This window comes from Phascolarctos cinereus, unplaced genomic scaffold (assembly GCF_003287225.1).
Source record: "Phascolarctos cinereus isolate Bilbo 61053 unplaced genomic scaffold, phaCin_HiC Scaffold_5;HRSCAF=322, whole genome shotgun sequence".
NCBI classification, from domain to species: Eukaryota; Metazoa; Chordata; class Mammalia; order Diprotodontia; family Phascolarctidae; genus Phascolarctos; species Phascolarctos cinereus.
In genome coordinates this window covers 355,260,564-355,277,145 of record NW_027555958.1, presented here as the reverse complement: position 1 = coordinate 355,277,145, position 16,582 = coordinate 355,260,564, and the positions used below count along the sequence as shown (strand labels likewise).

At 35.9% G+C, this 16,582-nt stretch overlaps 1 protein-coding gene across 2 annotated transcripts in view; it reads left to right on the top strand.

Moving 5' to 3' along the window:
• The window catches only part of FBXO28 (F-box protein 28), a 64,837-nt gene extending 49,948 nt beyond the window's left edge, over positions 1-14,889 (top strand). Inside the window, exons 4-5 of one of the 2 annotated variants that reach the window (XM_020982181.2) lie at positions 1,911-2,106; positions 9,113-14,889. In XM_020982181.2, coding sequence (XP_020837840.1) covers positions 1,911-2,106; positions 9,113-9,507 — 591 coding nt within the window. In that variant the 3' untranslated portion in view covers positions 9,508-14,889. The remainder of the gene's footprint in view (positions 1-1,910; positions 2,107-9,112) is intronic. The other variant, XM_020982182.2, reaches the window with a different exon arrangement.
• Positions 14,890-16,582: the final 1,693 nt, after the last annotated feature.

Below are 16,582 nucleotides of genomic sequence, written 5' to 3'. Positions count from 1 at the left end.
AAGTTGAATTTCCATTTTATTGTTTTTGCCTATTTTGCATGCTAAATTCTAACCTATGAAATTAGCTATGTTGCTATCTTACTTTGCATTATAAAATATTTCATAAAATGTTCTCCAGTAGAATGAAGGAAACTGTAAACAGGAGGAAAACTAAAGTAAAGGAATGATAACCCACAGTAGAATAGTGTAATAAATTAAATTTCAGGTTATGTGGGGTCCAGCCAGTGAACATAAATAATTATTTTTTTCCCCCATATTCTACTTTTATGCAAGGCAGATGAACATAGTCTCTCCCCACCAGTGCCAAGAAAAGTCTGATTTAGAAACTTAGTATTTTTTAAATTATTAACTTAAAGTCTAAGGAACAGACTATGAGATCTTGAAAGGCTTTTTGAAAGAAAGATTAAATTATATGTGTGGTATAATTTGTATTTTAAGGTGTCATATATGTAGTATCTTAGGATATTTAGGTAAAGTACTCTGGTTAACTGTTTACCCAACCTTAATTGTAAGTTTAAGATACTGTTTTAAAGCTTTTGGATATACTTTAGATTTGAAGTAAAAATAGAAAGTAGATGTCATTTATTTTCCTTTGTTCTACCTTTATACTTCCTGATTCTTTGCCATATATCCATCCCAGCAGCCATACCTTCCTTCCAAAATCTACTCTCAATTGCTGCTCTGGAAGAGTCAGTGCTTCCTTGAGTGGTAAGAACATAAAAACGTAAGAACCATCACAATGGGTCAGATTCAGTGGTCCCTATAGTCCAGGATTCAGTCTCAGGTAGGGAGTCTATTAAAAAAAAAAAGATATCTGCTCTTCTAAATGTTTAAGTCTTTTCCTTTCCCTCCACATTAAAACTCAGCATCTGCTGCTCTCCCGAAGGACAGAAACATGGAACACCTGTAAATACCTGCCACTAAATTAGTAAGCTTCACATGTCTAATGATTTTGTGGGTTATGTTTAATTTTTTGTTAATACTCATACACTGGCTAATACTTCCAAACCTGGCTTAGTTTCTTCTAAACTCTGCTAATTTGCATAGCTTCCATAAATATATAATGTTCATTTTGAAAATCAAAAAGTAGGAATATCATTCGATTGTGAGGTCAAGAACATTTGAATGATCTCTGATACTCTTTCCCATATGATCCTTGGATAATGGACAGTATTTATACACGAAGTATACCCATTTTTAATGTTTGTATAAAATTTGCTTTGGGCACTGAGTGAGTAGAGAAGGGTAAATATAGCATATACATCTGATGTTTCTTGGAACTTTATCCAAAATTTAGTTTTGTTCACATTCAGTTTTTCTCACATTCATTTTAAATGCCTTTGTAAAATACTGTAAAACAGGATTCTTAACCTTTTGTGTCAGATTCTTTTGGCAATCTAGTGAAGCCTGGTGTCCCTTTTCAGAATAATAAATAATAAATGCGTAACATAAAATACAGATCATTACAAAAGAAGCCAATTATATTGCAGTTCTCAGATTACTTTTAAAAAACCTTTTCACAGAACCCCTGCTGTAAAAGAATAATCTTGGCTCTGTGACTTGCTGTCTCTTAACCTCTCTGGTCCACATTTTCTTCATCTGTAAAATAAGGGAACTAGATTACATGAACTCTGAGGTTCCTTCCAACTTTAAATCTGTGATCCTCTGATTCTTTGATATATACTTCCTAATTCTGAATACTTGTAACTGGTTTGTGCTGTCAGCACAAATTCATTTAAAAGTATAAATTTATCACAGTCTTATGATAATGTACCTGAAGGAAACTAGCAGGTGACAGTGTGATAAATGGCCAATCCATTAATCACATTAGCGGTTCTGGAGCAAATTTCTCTTTCAATTTAATTATTTTTTTTTAAATTTAGAAAACTAATGAAAATTCATTATTTTAGGTAATTGATGAAATTTATCGTGTGCTGAGATATGTAAATTCTACCAGAGCCCCACAGCGGGCTCATGAAGTCCTCCAAGAGTTAAGGGATATTTCCTCCATGGCAATGGAATACTTTGATGAGAAGATTGTCCCAATTCTAAAGAAGAAGTTACCAGGATCAGATGTGTCTGGGCGACTCATAGGCTCTCCTCCAGGTATATACTATTTATATTGTATCACATTTTCCACTAATACTTAACTGTAAAATTTCACTTAAAAGCAGCCTTTTCAAACCAAAATGGATGCTGTGTAATTATAATGACTGAGATTGGCCCCAGAAAAGAGAAAATGAACTTCCCTCCTTTCTTTGGAGGTGGGAGGAAGATACTATGGATGTGGACACTACAAATACTATGAGACTTGGTTGATATATTAGTTTTGCTGAACTGCTTTTTTATATATATTTTTTTAACCCTGTGTAGGGGAATGGGAAGGGATATCTTGAAAATAAGTGATGTGCTGTTTATGATCTCCCCTTCTCTTCATCTCAAAACCACTTGACATCATCCCCTACTCTCTCTTCCTTTCTACCAGTTTCTGATAATGAGATAGTCTCTCACCTTGCCAGGGCCAACCCCAAAATGTGTACCTTTGATCCCATCCCCTCCTGTCTTTTCCAGCAGATTGCCTTCTCAAACATCTCCCTTCTCTCTCTAACTTCTCTCCCTTTCTACTGGGTCCTTCCATGTGAGCATCAAACATGCCCGAGTCTTCCCCACCTTAAAAACCTTTATTATATCCTACTATTCTTTTATGCTATCATCCTGTATCTCCTCCATTCTCACCCAAACTCCTTGAAAATCTTGTCTGTGCTTATTTTTTCCACTTCCTTTTCTCTCACTTCTCAGTTCTTTGCAGTCTAGCTTCTAAGCTCATCACTTAACTGAAACTGCTGTCTTCAAAATTATCATTGATTTCTTAATTGCCAAATTTGACAATCTTTTCCCTAATCCTTATCTTTTTTTATCTTGATGTCATGTGACACTGGATATTTTATCCTTGCTGTCATCAGCTGTGGGTTTCCCCAAGGCTCTCTTGTCTATTCTGATTACACTCTCACTCTTGGTGACCAAATTTGTTCCTATGGGGTTTAATTATCACCTTTAAGATAAAATTCAGACTTATGTAGGCAGCCCTAGTTTTTCCGTTGAGCTTTGATCTTGGGTATCATTAACTGCTGTTGGACATTGGATAGTTCTATGAGTATCTCAAACTCAGTTATGTCCAAAACAGAACTCATGATCATTCCTATCAAACCCCTCCTTCCAAATTTCCCTGTTCTTCTCTTCAAGATTTGTAATTTTAATGGTGTCTTTAACTCCTCACCCTCCCTTATCCTATTTCTCAATCCATTTGACAACTCTTGCCATTTTTTCATCCACAACATCTCTTATTTCAGACCCTTTCCCAGCCACCACCTTAGTTTAGTCTCTTATCACCTCCTCTGTAGACTGTTGCAGTGGTTTCCTAATTGGACTCCCTGCCTCAATGGCTTCTCACCATTTTAGTTCATTCTCTACATAACTGTCACAATAATTTTACTTTCAGGCGGATCTGACCATATCACTCCCTACTCAGTCAACTTTAATGGTTCTGTATTACCTAGAGAATAAAATATCAGTTCCTCTGTTTATCTTTTAAAGCCTTTGGCTCTGGTCTGTCTTTCCAGCCTCACTGTATATTCTGTTTAACTACCTTGTAGATATATGCATTTATCCTCTTTATATTTATCCCATGTATATTTATCTATATAACTTGTCTCTTCCATTCAAATATAAACTTCTTGAGATTTGGGCTTATTTATTATATTCTCAGTGCCTACTAGCAGCGCCTGGCACATAGTACAGACTTAATAAATACTTGTTGTTTGATTGATGTCTTTTCATCGTACAATCATTTTCTTCAGTGGACTTTGCTTCACCGATTAAAGAGTTATACAGATAAGCAGTACTCACTACTCAGTCATCACAGTCATCACTGTGGGCTGACACAGTAGTGTGATAAGACAGTACTAGTGACCAAAGATCCTACATACACAGAAAAGAGCCTTGAAAGTTGGATTTCTGTCTTAGCCAGAGTACCTGAACTCTCCAGGGAATGGATAATGCAACAGGCATCTGCTCAACCCCCTACATGTAAAGAGAGATCAAATGAACTAGTCTGTTTCCCCATTAAAGGCTCAAGCTCACCTCTGCCTGCAGTAATGATAGCAGATCTAAATTAGATCTTAACAAAAATTTTACTGATTCAGCAAGGAAACCCTATTCTTTAATTTCAGTATTTTCCCTAGAGACCACCTATGAGTCAATTCCATTCTAAAGCAAATCAATTTGGAACCTTTTGGACATTAATTATGAATATTAAGACTAGAGACTGAGTAAGGACTAGACCTATGATTTCATTGGTATAAGGAACTCCCAGGAGAGAAAACTCCCTCTACCAAATAGAGGAGTTGCTTAGAGCACTGAAAGGTTAAGTGACTTGCTGAGAGTCACACATCAATACATAATAGCCAGGATTTAAGCCAGGTCTTCCAGACTCCAAGATCAGCGCGCAGTCCACTAAGCCACACTGCCTTTGTATTAAGCATCAACAATAATAACAATGTAGGTTGGTAATTATTTTGAATAGTTTAGAATTTAATTATGATTGGGGGAGGGGCAGGGCAGAGAGCTAAATGGTATTTTAATGTAACCACTGGCCATATAGTCATAACCTAGCCCTTTCTTACCTTTCTAGTCTCCTTATACTTTATTCTCCTCCACATATTCTACAGTCCAGTGACACTTGCTTTTGTTTAAGACACTCCTCTTTCAACCTTGCATTTTCACTGGATGGTATCCCATATCTGGAATGCTCTTCCTCCTCATCTCTGCTCAGCCTCCTAGCTTCCTTGGCTTTCTTCAAGTCCCAGCTAAAATCCTACCTACTACAAGAAGCCTTTCCTGATCTGTCTTAAAGCTAGTGCCTTCCTTCTGAGATTATACCTAATTTACCCTGTATCTATCTTGTACATACATAATCGTTTGCATTTTGTCTTTGCCCATTAAAATTTGAGCTCCTTGAGAGTAAGGACTGTTTTTGCCTTTCTTTGTATCCCAGTACTTAACAACAGTGCTCAAGATATACAAGCTTGAGATATATAGTAAATGCGTAGTGATTTGTCTGATTAAAGAAAAACTGTCATGGTTTTGATTTTTGGTCAACATTTGACATAACAGGTCAAAGTCCTAAAGGTATGTTGGACTAATTTTAACAGCATGAAAAATGTTTATGGTTGCTATTTTTACTTCAGTGCTTTTATACATTTGTTAAGATGAAGTTTTTGGAAGAGAAGGGAAGTAGACCATGGAATAACAGTAGGCTCAGAGAAAAGATTTAAAGAAATACCATTAGGGCACAGCTAGATGGCGCAGTGGATAGAGCACTGGCCCTGGATTGAGGAAGACCTGAGTTCAAATGTGGCCTCAGACACTTGATACCCTGAGCAAGCCACTTCACCCCAGTGCCTTGTGCAAAAAAAAAAAAAAAGATACCGTTAAGGAAAAGGAAAGAAAGTTGGTGCTAGACTATTACCCTTAATATGTCTCACAAATGATTAATCCTGATATGGAAAATCAAACCGATAATAATAAAAGCTCTTGCTAGCAGGTGGTATTAACATACAAATGGTTTCATTCTCAAACATCTGGCTAGAAAAGGACACCAAATTAACCCCGTTCTCTTGATAATTCCTCATGGGTTCAGCTATTATGTTGATAATAGATCACTACCAAATCTCCATACAGAAGCCTTGCCTCTCTCCTAAACTGCACTCCCACATCACTGTCTGTTGGACACCCACAATTGAATTGTTCCATAAGTATCTCAAACTAACATTTCCAAAAGAGAACTCATTCTCTTTTCCCCAAAACTCTTTTATTCCTATTTTTGCCGTTCAGTGGAGGGGCCACCATTCTTCTTGTCACCCAGGTTCATAGTTTTAGGGTCATCCTCAACTCTTTTCCTTCTACCCCTGGCCCCAGCCTTTCACATCCTGTCAGTTACCAAGTCTTGTCAGTTCAGCTTCCACATTAATATCTCACATCTACCCCTTCTGTCAGTTCACAAAGACACTGCCCTAGGTAAAGCCCTCATTCCTTCTCACCTGGAACAATCCAGTAGGCTCCTAATTATGCTTTCAGCCTTTAGTCTATTCCTTTTTAGTCCATCCTCTGCATAACTGTCAAAGTGAAATTCCTTTTTTTCTTATTTTAAATATTTATTTTTACAGACATTTATTACCTTCCCCTCCCACTTCCCCAGTTGATTTTTTTTAAAAAAGAAACCCTCATAAAAAATATTAATAGTCCAACAACACAAAAACCTACATTGATCATATCTAAAAATATATGTCTTGCTCTGCATTTTAAGTCAGCCATCTCTTTCTTTGATAGGAGGTAGGAGGTATGTTTCATCTTCAGTCCTTTGGATTCATAGTGTTTCATTGATCAGAGTTCTAAAGTCTTTTGAGGTTTTTTTTTTATGTTATTGTATAAATTACTCTAGTTCTGTTCACTTCACTCTACCTTGTTTCATAGGGGTCTTCCCAGTTTCCTCTGAAACTGTCCATTTAATCATTTAATCATTTTTTGTGTTACAATAATATTCCATTATGTTCATATGCCATAATTTGTTTATCCATTCCCCATAGGTGGAATTCCCTAGTTTCCAGCTTGAGGCTTCTATGAAAAAACCTTCTATGAGTATTTTTGTACATATAGGTCCCTTTCCTCTTTATTTGATCTCTCTGTGCTATAAGCTTAGTAGTGATCTAGCTAAGTCAAAGGGTATCTACAGTTTAGTAACTTTTTGGGCATAGTTCCAAATTGCTTTCTAGAATAGCTGGACCAATTCACAGGTCCACTAACAATGTACTAGTGTGCCTGTCCAACATCTGTCAATTTCTTCTTTTGTCAGTTTTGTCCATCTGATAGATATTAGGTAGAGCCTCAGGGTTGCTTTAAGTTTCTCTAATTATTAATTATTTGTAGTATTTTTATATGGTAGATGACAACTTGGGTTTCTACTTTTGAAAACTGCATCTTCATATCCTTTGATCTATTGAAAAATGTCTCTTAGTCTTACAAATTTGAATTAGTTTCTTATATATCTTGGATATGAGGCTTTTATAAAGAAATTTGCTAAAGAGATTTTTTCCCCCTTTTACCTATTTCCTATCAAATTTTAACTATATTAGATTTTTTTTGCAAAAACTTTTAAATTTTATGTAATCAAAATTGTTGATTTCATCTTCTCTAATGCTTGTTTAATCATGAATTCTTCCCTATCCAAAAATCCTTGCCCCTCTAATTTGACTGATGTCACCTTTTATGTCTAAGTCATGTATCCTTTTGTAATTTACCTTCCTTTACAGTGTAAGATGTTGGTCTGTACCTAATTTCTACCCGTTTTCCCAGAAATTTTTGTCAGGCCCTTCCCCCAGTCACTGGGGTCTTTGGGTTTATGCTCCCATGTTTGTTTGCTTTAGTATGTTGTGTTCCTAATCTGTTTCACTTACTGACCTCTCTTTTTTAAGCAGTACTAAATCACTTCAATAATTACTGCTTTGTACTGTATTTTGTGATCTAGTGCTAGTGTCCTTCCTTCCCCTCTTTTCCCACTATTTCTCTTGAGATTTTTTACCTTTTTTTCCCACCAAATGAATTTCATTATTTTTCTTAGTTCTACAAAATAATCCCATGGTAGTTTGATTGGTATAACCAAAGTGAAATTTCTAAATCACAGTTCTAATCATATTACTGTCCTGCCCAAGAAATTTCCATGGCTTCCTATTGCCGTTAAGATAAAATGCAAATGTCTCAGTTTGGCTTTTAAAACCCTTCCCAATCTGCCCTCAGCCTACCTTTCCAGGTGTACTACACATCTTTCCCTTTCAGGTATTCTTAGGCTACAGCCAGGCTGGACTCCTTGCTCTTCCTACTGCTTTTCCATCTCCTCTGTCTTGTCACAAGCTGTCCCCATCTGTGGAATGTCTGCCCTCCCTCCACATCTGTACCTCATTGAAAGCCTCAGCTTCCTTCCAACCTCAGGTCAAGGGCACCTCCTAGAGGAAGTCTATCATCCCTGAATTACTGGTGCTCATTCTTCCAGACTTTGTCTGTGATGTTTGTTCACGTGTTGTTGCACCCCCTCTGCCCCCCATAAAAAGTAAAAAGCTGTTTGAAGACAGTGGCTGTTTGTATACCCAGCTCTTGGCATATAATAGATGCTTAATAAATACTTACTGAACTGAATATAATCTTATCCAGATCCAGAAAGGTGACAAAAAGCATTCTTAGCCCTGTGTGGTCCATATAAACAGCAGTGTAGGAAAGTAGAAAAAGAGCACTAGGCTTAGAGAACTCCATTTTGGTCCCAGCTCTCTCACTAGCTGTGTGTCCTTAGATGAGTGACTTCACCTCTCGGGTCTTTTTTTCCATAAGAGGAGTGGGTGAGGTATTTTCTAAGGTCACTTCTTGCTCTAAGAGCAAATCCACTCCCATAAATGAAAAGTTTGTGTAAAATGCAGGCTTGTTGTTTAATGGGATTTATACATTAAATTGAATTATGTAGGATAAAAGTGGTATAATGTTTTTGTTTCATTGTATTCACACCTTATAACAACAATTCTAATGCTAAAATGTCTTGCCAAACCTCCCTAGACTGTCAAAAAATGTTGTGGTCCAGTATGACTTGTCCATTACATACCCTTTCACTTGGCTTAGAAGTTGGCTGTAGTCTTCAGAGATAATGCTTATTGCATCCTGCAGACATCCCTAAAAGACCTGTCATTTTGCTTTTTATTGAATAGTTATTTCTCAGATTATTTTTTATAATATTTAACAATTACTAAAGTAGTGAAAATGTTTACAATTTTTACTTTCACAAATATGTATCATTTAATGTTCTTCTGTAATCTAAATATTGCCATGATAGTTTGGAGTTTGAGAATTAAAAATTAATTTACAGAATCAGGTTAACCAGCTTCTCTGCATTATATAGGCTAAGTACGTTACAGAGTATTCAAAAAGTTTTGGTTATATCAGGTATTAATTCTGTGGAAACTAACTTTTTAAAAAATAATTAATTTGTGTCTCTTATAACTCTCTTTTGCCACAGTTCCAGGACCTTCTGCAGCCCTAACAACAATGCAGCTTTTCTCCAAACAAAACCCTTCAAGACAGGAGGTCACTAAACTTCAGCAGCAAGTGAAAACAAACGGTGCTGGTGTGACTGTACTCAGGCGGGAAATTTCTGAGCTTCGCACTAAAGTGCAAGAACAGCAGAAACAGCTGCAAGATCAGGACCAGAAACTGCTAGAGCAAACCCAAATCATAGGGGAACAGAATGCTCGTTTGGCAGAGCTGGAACGAAAGCTTCGAGAAGTCATGGAAAGCGCAGTAGGAAATTCCTCAGGGTCTGGGCCAAATGAGGAGTCTCCTCGGAAACGGAGAAAGGCAGTGGAAGCCATAGACTCTCTTAGGAAATCTAAACGCCTTCGAAATAGAAAATAACTTGGGATTCAGTTATAGCTCCAAAAAGGCATGTAAGCTTAGCAGCCCATGCAGTCATGCTCACGTGGATACTTGGGTTTAGCAGCATGGTGTCCTTTAGGCTGCTCGGTCTCCAGAACGCAGCTTAGACTTTGACGTTTACTCATTGTTGGGACATTTTCCCCCTTTCTGTCTGGGTGGACTGATGCACAGGATATTTTTAATTTGCAATAGATTTGTAATAACTAGACCCACACTCTATCATGTTTGGAGGAGTTAATCTTTTTTTCCGTGCAGATGATGTGTTAAAGTAAATTTATTTGTGTTTCTGCATATATGCACATTAAATAAGGATCTTAAATAAACCCTATCTTAACAGACTAGAAATTAAGTTTAAGTACAGAAAATGTCCTGTTCACTTGAAAGAAAAGACCTACTTTTTAAATGGACGCTATCTTGTATAAAAAACAAGTCGACTTTTTGTTACAAGTGACCTTTGTCTGGAATGTCTGAAAAGTAGTTAATGCTTTTTGGTATTGAAGTAATGGGTGATTGAAAAGGACTTCTACAGTATTGACTGCAGAAGAGACCTCTACAGTATTGACTATATATTTTTGTAGACTACTGGCAAGGGACTCATCCAGCTATTATATACACAATTTCAATTCCCTGTTGGAACCAGGTCCTACATTTGCATGGATAGATGCATGCACTGCCTTTTTAGCTCACTCAAGAGCACTTGCACTGGCATTGACCTTGAACCTCTAGATTTCCCACTGATAAAGAAAGAAGCTTCTATGTTCTTAGTACCCTAGTTAACATCTGCTGTCATTACAGTAGGCAGAGGTGAGCTTGAGCCTTCAATGGGGAAATAGACTAGTTCATTTGATTGCTCTTTACATGGGGGTTGAGCAGTACTGATGCCTGTTGCATTATCCATTCCCTGGAGAGTTCAGGTACTCTGGCTAAGGCAGAAATCCAACTTTCAAGGCTCTTTCTGTATATGTAGGATCTCCGGTTACTAGTACTGTCTTATCACACTACTGTGTCAGCCCATAGGTCAAAATGTGATGACTGAGTAGTGGACACTGCTTATTTGTATAACTCTTTAATCGGTGAAGCAAAGTCCATTCAAGAAAATGGTTGTATGATGAAAAGACATTTACATCCTTTCATTGGGGGAGGGGAGAATAGTCAGGGGAAGCTTTTTAATACTATAACTATATTCGAGCTTTCCTTATCCTAAAACTTTAAACAAAAGCTTTAATTTCTTTTGCACTCCTGTTTTAAACTTGTAACTGGAAAAGCATGTCTTGCACTGTTCAATCTTCTGATTGGTCACTTTAACAACCTCTAAGTTGTTGTGTACAGTGATTATTTTTCCCAGTTGTATATTTTTGAAACATTATACAGATATCACTGTCTTTGTTTTATTTTTTACTGTACTATATAGCTATCATTTGACTGTTAAAAATTCTTTTAAGCAACTGTTGCCTTGGGCTTCAGTGAAATTAAAGTACATTTAGGTGTAGCATGGAAAAATATCTATTTCCTTGTGGAGTTTGACATCTAAATTAAGTCTAAGGTATAAGTAAGAATCTTAGCTTAATAAAGCACAAGGTTACCACCTTTTTGCATCCGTCCAATATGATGAGGTTATACTTCTTAGTAATTAACCCAACAAAGGTAAAATTCTTCCTACCCATTCATAGTTGTCCTTAAATTTATATCAGTAGCACATAACTTTGAAAGCCTATTTACAATGTATGTTTTAAGTAAGGATCTTTAATAGCTATCATAATTTGTTTTGGGGAGAGATAAACTAACAATTTCCATAAAACATATTTATCAATACAGGTAAAAGTCCCAGGTTGGAATTCATCTCAGCTAGTTTTCTTTTTTGTCATCAAATTATCTATAATGTCACAGCTGGGGTGGAGGCCTGTTGGAATACTTTATGGCCTTTGCTAAAGACTGCTTTTCTAGAATTCAGGAGACAGAATACATATTTATCTATTATGATGATTTTGCGTTTAACAGTCTTAGTTTATTATTAAGATGAATACCTTAACCGGTCTTAATGAATTATAACAAGTCTGTACTCCTGGGAAAGGTTTGTTTGGTACACTATCCACTTGAGACTTCACTCTGATTTCACTTTCTTAAATCCCCTCCATTCCAACCTTCCTTTCTCATGTTTCTTTATGATGTCCCGAGTGTCTAGGCTGACCGTTATAGTCTCCCCTTGGCGGATACGAACAGATGGTTTTTATAACAAGCAGTCAGCACATTAGAAGGTAACTGATGATCAACAAGAAGTCACAGTTTCTAACATTAAGCACATTCAAACCAGATCAAACCAGTTTACTATTTACAAATTGCCCTTCCACGGTGTTTCCATCATATTACAGAAATGTTCTTTAACTATAAGAACAAATGGGACATACTTTAATTCTAAGGAAACTAGCTCTTAAATGCTGTTTATAATTTTTTTGTTGGATGCTACTTGTTTTGAGCAAAAAGTCCTTCCCTTAAAAGGAATTTAAATTTTTTTTCTCATATATTGGGATTTTGGACATCTAAATTTAGCACTTTTTGAATTGCATTTGCTAACAGACTTTCATGTAAGGAAAAAAGGAGGGGGTAGGCACTGCAGACACCATTGCTCATTTTTTTAATTGCAAAAATTCTAGGAAACTGAAAAAATAAGATTGGAGATTTTTATTTCAGTTTCTGGTAGACACTAATTACTTTGATCCACTAAAAGTTGATGATACATATACAGTAATTTCAAGAAAGCTATCATATTGTCCTGAATTGTCATTAACTTGAATGGTAAACAGTATGATGTAAGTGTATTGTATTAGGAAATCACTCGACAGAATAAATAAGTTTGTACTGCAGTATCACACCTGTTTTCGGAGCCTTTTCCAGGAGAGCTTGCTTCTCACTGAAATTGCTTTGTTTTTATGAACCATGCTCATTAGTGAGTTTATTACAATAAAATGGATTTTGAGTTATAATATGGAAAAGGTACTCACAAGGAATTTAGGATTTTCAACCCCTAGGATCCTTTCTTTTTTTGTGTTTTCCTATGTGAACATTATTTAATTCCTTATAAAGTAGTTTACAAATTTCATGTTATGAAATCTATCTGCATTATTTTTTCAAGCTCCTGGTTGGGAGAGGCAGTGTGGTTTAGTGGAAAGAATACTGGATATAGAGTCAGAGCACCTGGTTTCAAATCCTAACTGCTACCTATGTTACTTTGGGCAAGTCACTTCACCTGTTAACCTCAGTGTCCTCATATGTAAAGTGAAGGATTTTGACTAGTTTTTAAAATCCTTTCCTGCTCTGAAGCCTGAGTTCTCTGTTGCTTTTGGGCTCCATAGATGGCAGAACAGACATTTGAACATGTTATTAATCATACTTTTTAAAGGAACCTTGCAGGATTCCCTGGAACTCACGTGATAGCCACTGTTGGAAGCAACTTCTTCTGTAATCATGTTATTGTTTTTATAGTATTGAACTTTTACAGAAGTTGGCCTTAAACTACTTAGTAGCTCCAAAACAGACATGCTTTTGACCTAAATGTTAAAATGCTAAAGGAAATACTCTGTTTGGCTCCCAACATGGGTAAGGCAAGGAAGGAAAGTAATACTTAAATCCAGTGAGCTAAAAGAAATGTTACAACTTAATTATTGAGTGAAAATAGATGAATGACACATGAAAAGACTTTGTAATGTGCATTACGTCTGGTTATGGATCATTAAGTCAATGATACTGTTTGACTGCATTATTTATGCCATTTCACAACCTGCACTTTAATCTCCAAAGAAACTAAATGCACAATATGTTGGCCAATTAAATTAGTTTTTTGGAGGTGACTTCCTTTTTTAAGTTTTTAATCAATAGTTATAGTAATTTGAGAATACTTGTATATTGCCCGATTTCAAACAGCATGTAAGTTTGTGGTGTTAGGAAAGTGAAAACAACATAAATCTTAAGACTTAGTGCACAGTATAGCATCTTTATATCCAGTTCTGTCTATTCTTGAGTACCCTATTATCAGGCACCTTTAAAAATCAATGCTATAAATAATAGTTGAGGTTAGAAATAAAAAAATTCCCTGAAAAGCAACTTTCTGTACAGGGAGGAAGCTCAGAAGTCTGGTCATGCTATGAAACTCCTTGGATTTGGAAACCATTGGAGTTAGCTTCTAATGATAAAAGTGTAGCTTTTTCAACCCTGCCAATTGTTTTTATCATTTTGGTCCAATTTCCTCAAACAAGAAATCAACCAAACAAAAAAATGTTTTCTTTGAAATCAAAGGGGTAATAATGAAAATTACCCTATTAAAGCTGCACAGCAGCCGATTGACTGTTCTTGACTTTGATTAATAAAGGCTTTTCATAATAATAGTGTTGATAAAAATGAGTACATTGGTGATAAAACTGCAGGCTGGAGCTAGGTTATTTTTGATTGATCAATGTTGATATTGCCTCCACCTATGCAGAAAGCAACCCCTCCATGCCTTCTCAACCTGTGCAATTCTTGTCAATGTCTTTCCAGAAGTCCTCCACAGAATATCCATCCATATAATGCACTGGAGGCTTTCTTCTAGGTTTTTTTTTAAATATCTTGTAATTAATGTAGCACTCAGGCTATCTGTTTCTTGTCTTTCCATCTTGCTACATGATTAAGCCCACTTTGTACATGTCATCACTGATGTTTTTTATACTATTTTTCATGGGCAAGTCATTGTTGACAATATGCTGCAACCTACTTATACTTATTCTATATCTTTCCACTGCCCTTTTGGTTTTCTTATAATTTTGATTCTTCCAAGTCTGTTTCATGATCTACAGCCATGTAACATCAATAGAAAATACTGATGTTAAAAATATGGATTTTGGCAGCACCAAACAGTTTGGGATCATTGAAAGCACTGCATGATTTCTCAAATGTGATCCAGCCGAGTCTCTTCTTCCTGCTCAATTCTGGGCTGAGCTCATTGGCCTTCTGCACCCCCTAAAATATTTAAAAGTTCATATATCCCAAAAGTTTGTACTGAGTTCCTAATGTATGGTGAATATTAAATCTAAACTTACCAGTCTTCATCAGAAAGGACATATGAGATATTTTATAAGTATTGTTGTGTTTTTTAGGTTCTTTGACCTTACAGAATATGTGGTCCTTATTCAAAGTCATACCAAAGGACATTACTGGTCATAAAAATATAATATTTTTATGTGGTACCATTTCTGTTTACCTATGTTAAAATGAACTAGAGGTTTAGTTTCTGGCATTTTAAATGTTTATGACCTAATGCAATCATTGGAAAAGTGAAAAACACCTCCCAGTCATACATCAGGGTACTTCAATAAATGTGTTATTACCAGTTATAGTTGTATTTTTATTTTGTTCACAAAAGAAAATGGAGATAAACTGACCCTCTAGATAACTTATTGTTAAATGTCTGTGACCTAAGACTCTAAAAATGGAGGGAAGGGGGAAGAAGGGGAGGGAAAGAAAGGGAGAAAGTGGATAATAAACATTTGAAAAATGAATGGCAGTAAACTTAATGACAATATATTCGAATCCCCTAGGTTCATTCCTGGCTCAGAAGAAAAGCTGTTAAGTCCCCTAATGCTAAAAGTAGCAAGACATATGCACTTAACATAAAACCAAGAAATAAGAGTTTTGTGAATTGTAGCAACCAACTCCAAATGTATTTCATAGGATTTTCACCTTGATGGTGGGTTACTTGGGAGTAAGGTCCATGAGAAAAAGAAAAAGAAATACTCTAGCAGTAACTATACTTTGGGATGTGCTTTTCCTAGTTGCCTAACTAGAGGTTCAAAATAGAGACCAAGAATGTCCAGCACCATTGCTTTATTTAGTTATCTGAACTTCCAAGAAAGTATGGAAATGGAGTAGCAAGTGCTATTATTTGAATTTCAGGAGGCTCAGAATGGATTCTATTTCTCCATATACAAAGTGGATAGAAAGTGATCCAATGAATTTTTCATTGGGAAACCAAACATCTTTAGCTTACCCTTTTTTACCTTTCTTTAAAAAATATGAATTTTGTGTTCTCAAAAAAATGTTCCTATGCTGAATCAGACTCCCAACATTTTAAATTAATACATTATTAAAGATCATGTTGAAAAAAATGTACCTTTTAGCTGTTTTGTAGGAATTCTTTATAATTTCAGCAAAGCATTTCCTCAAAAATAAATAATAAGAAATGCTAAAGGGGAAAGTGAAATAATAACTGAAGTAATAGTTGTGAAGAGTTAAAGAAGTATAAATCAAGAATGATGGGACCTAAATTCAGTAACTGTATTTCATCAGAAACATCTAAATGGCCAGAGATCCCAGATTTCTCAGTTTTTCTGTTGTTCATTTTTTGTTTTGACATTTTTAACTTTTTATGGAGATTCAACAGACTTTGAATCTATTTTTCCCCTTTTGACTGTGGTAAAACATCTGTTTATGATTATGACTTGTCAACATTAAGTGTAACTGAAATGAATAATAATAGCAAATATGTTAAGAAGTGGAGTACTAAATATACTATATCTACACCTAAACTTACAAGCTTTCTACTTGTATCAGGGTCTACTTTGAATTTAACATTTCCAAGAGCTTTCTTATGTTCATAAAACCGGAAGTTACCTTAGAGATAAAAAAGGAAATAGGTTCATTGATTTACCAAAGATTGCACAGCTATTAAGCATAAAGCTGGAATGAGAACTCGTTTCCTTACTCCCCTCATTCACAACTCTTTCTTACCCCCTGCTTCAAACTTGCTAAAAAGTGCCACTTAGACACTGAACCAAGTCAGAATTTGAGGAATCACAGAAGCTCAGTCTCAGAGTGGGAAGGGACCTCAGGCCGCTTAATCCAACCTATATCTTTACAAAAATTTCCTCTATAAAAGATCCTAAGGTGGTCATCCAATCTTTGCTGAAGATCTAGTGAATGAGGGCAGCTAGGTGGTGCAGTGGATAGAGCACCGGCCCTGAAGTCAGGAGTACCTGAGTTCAAATCCGGCCTCAGACCAAACACTTGACCCTTAGTAGCTGTGTGA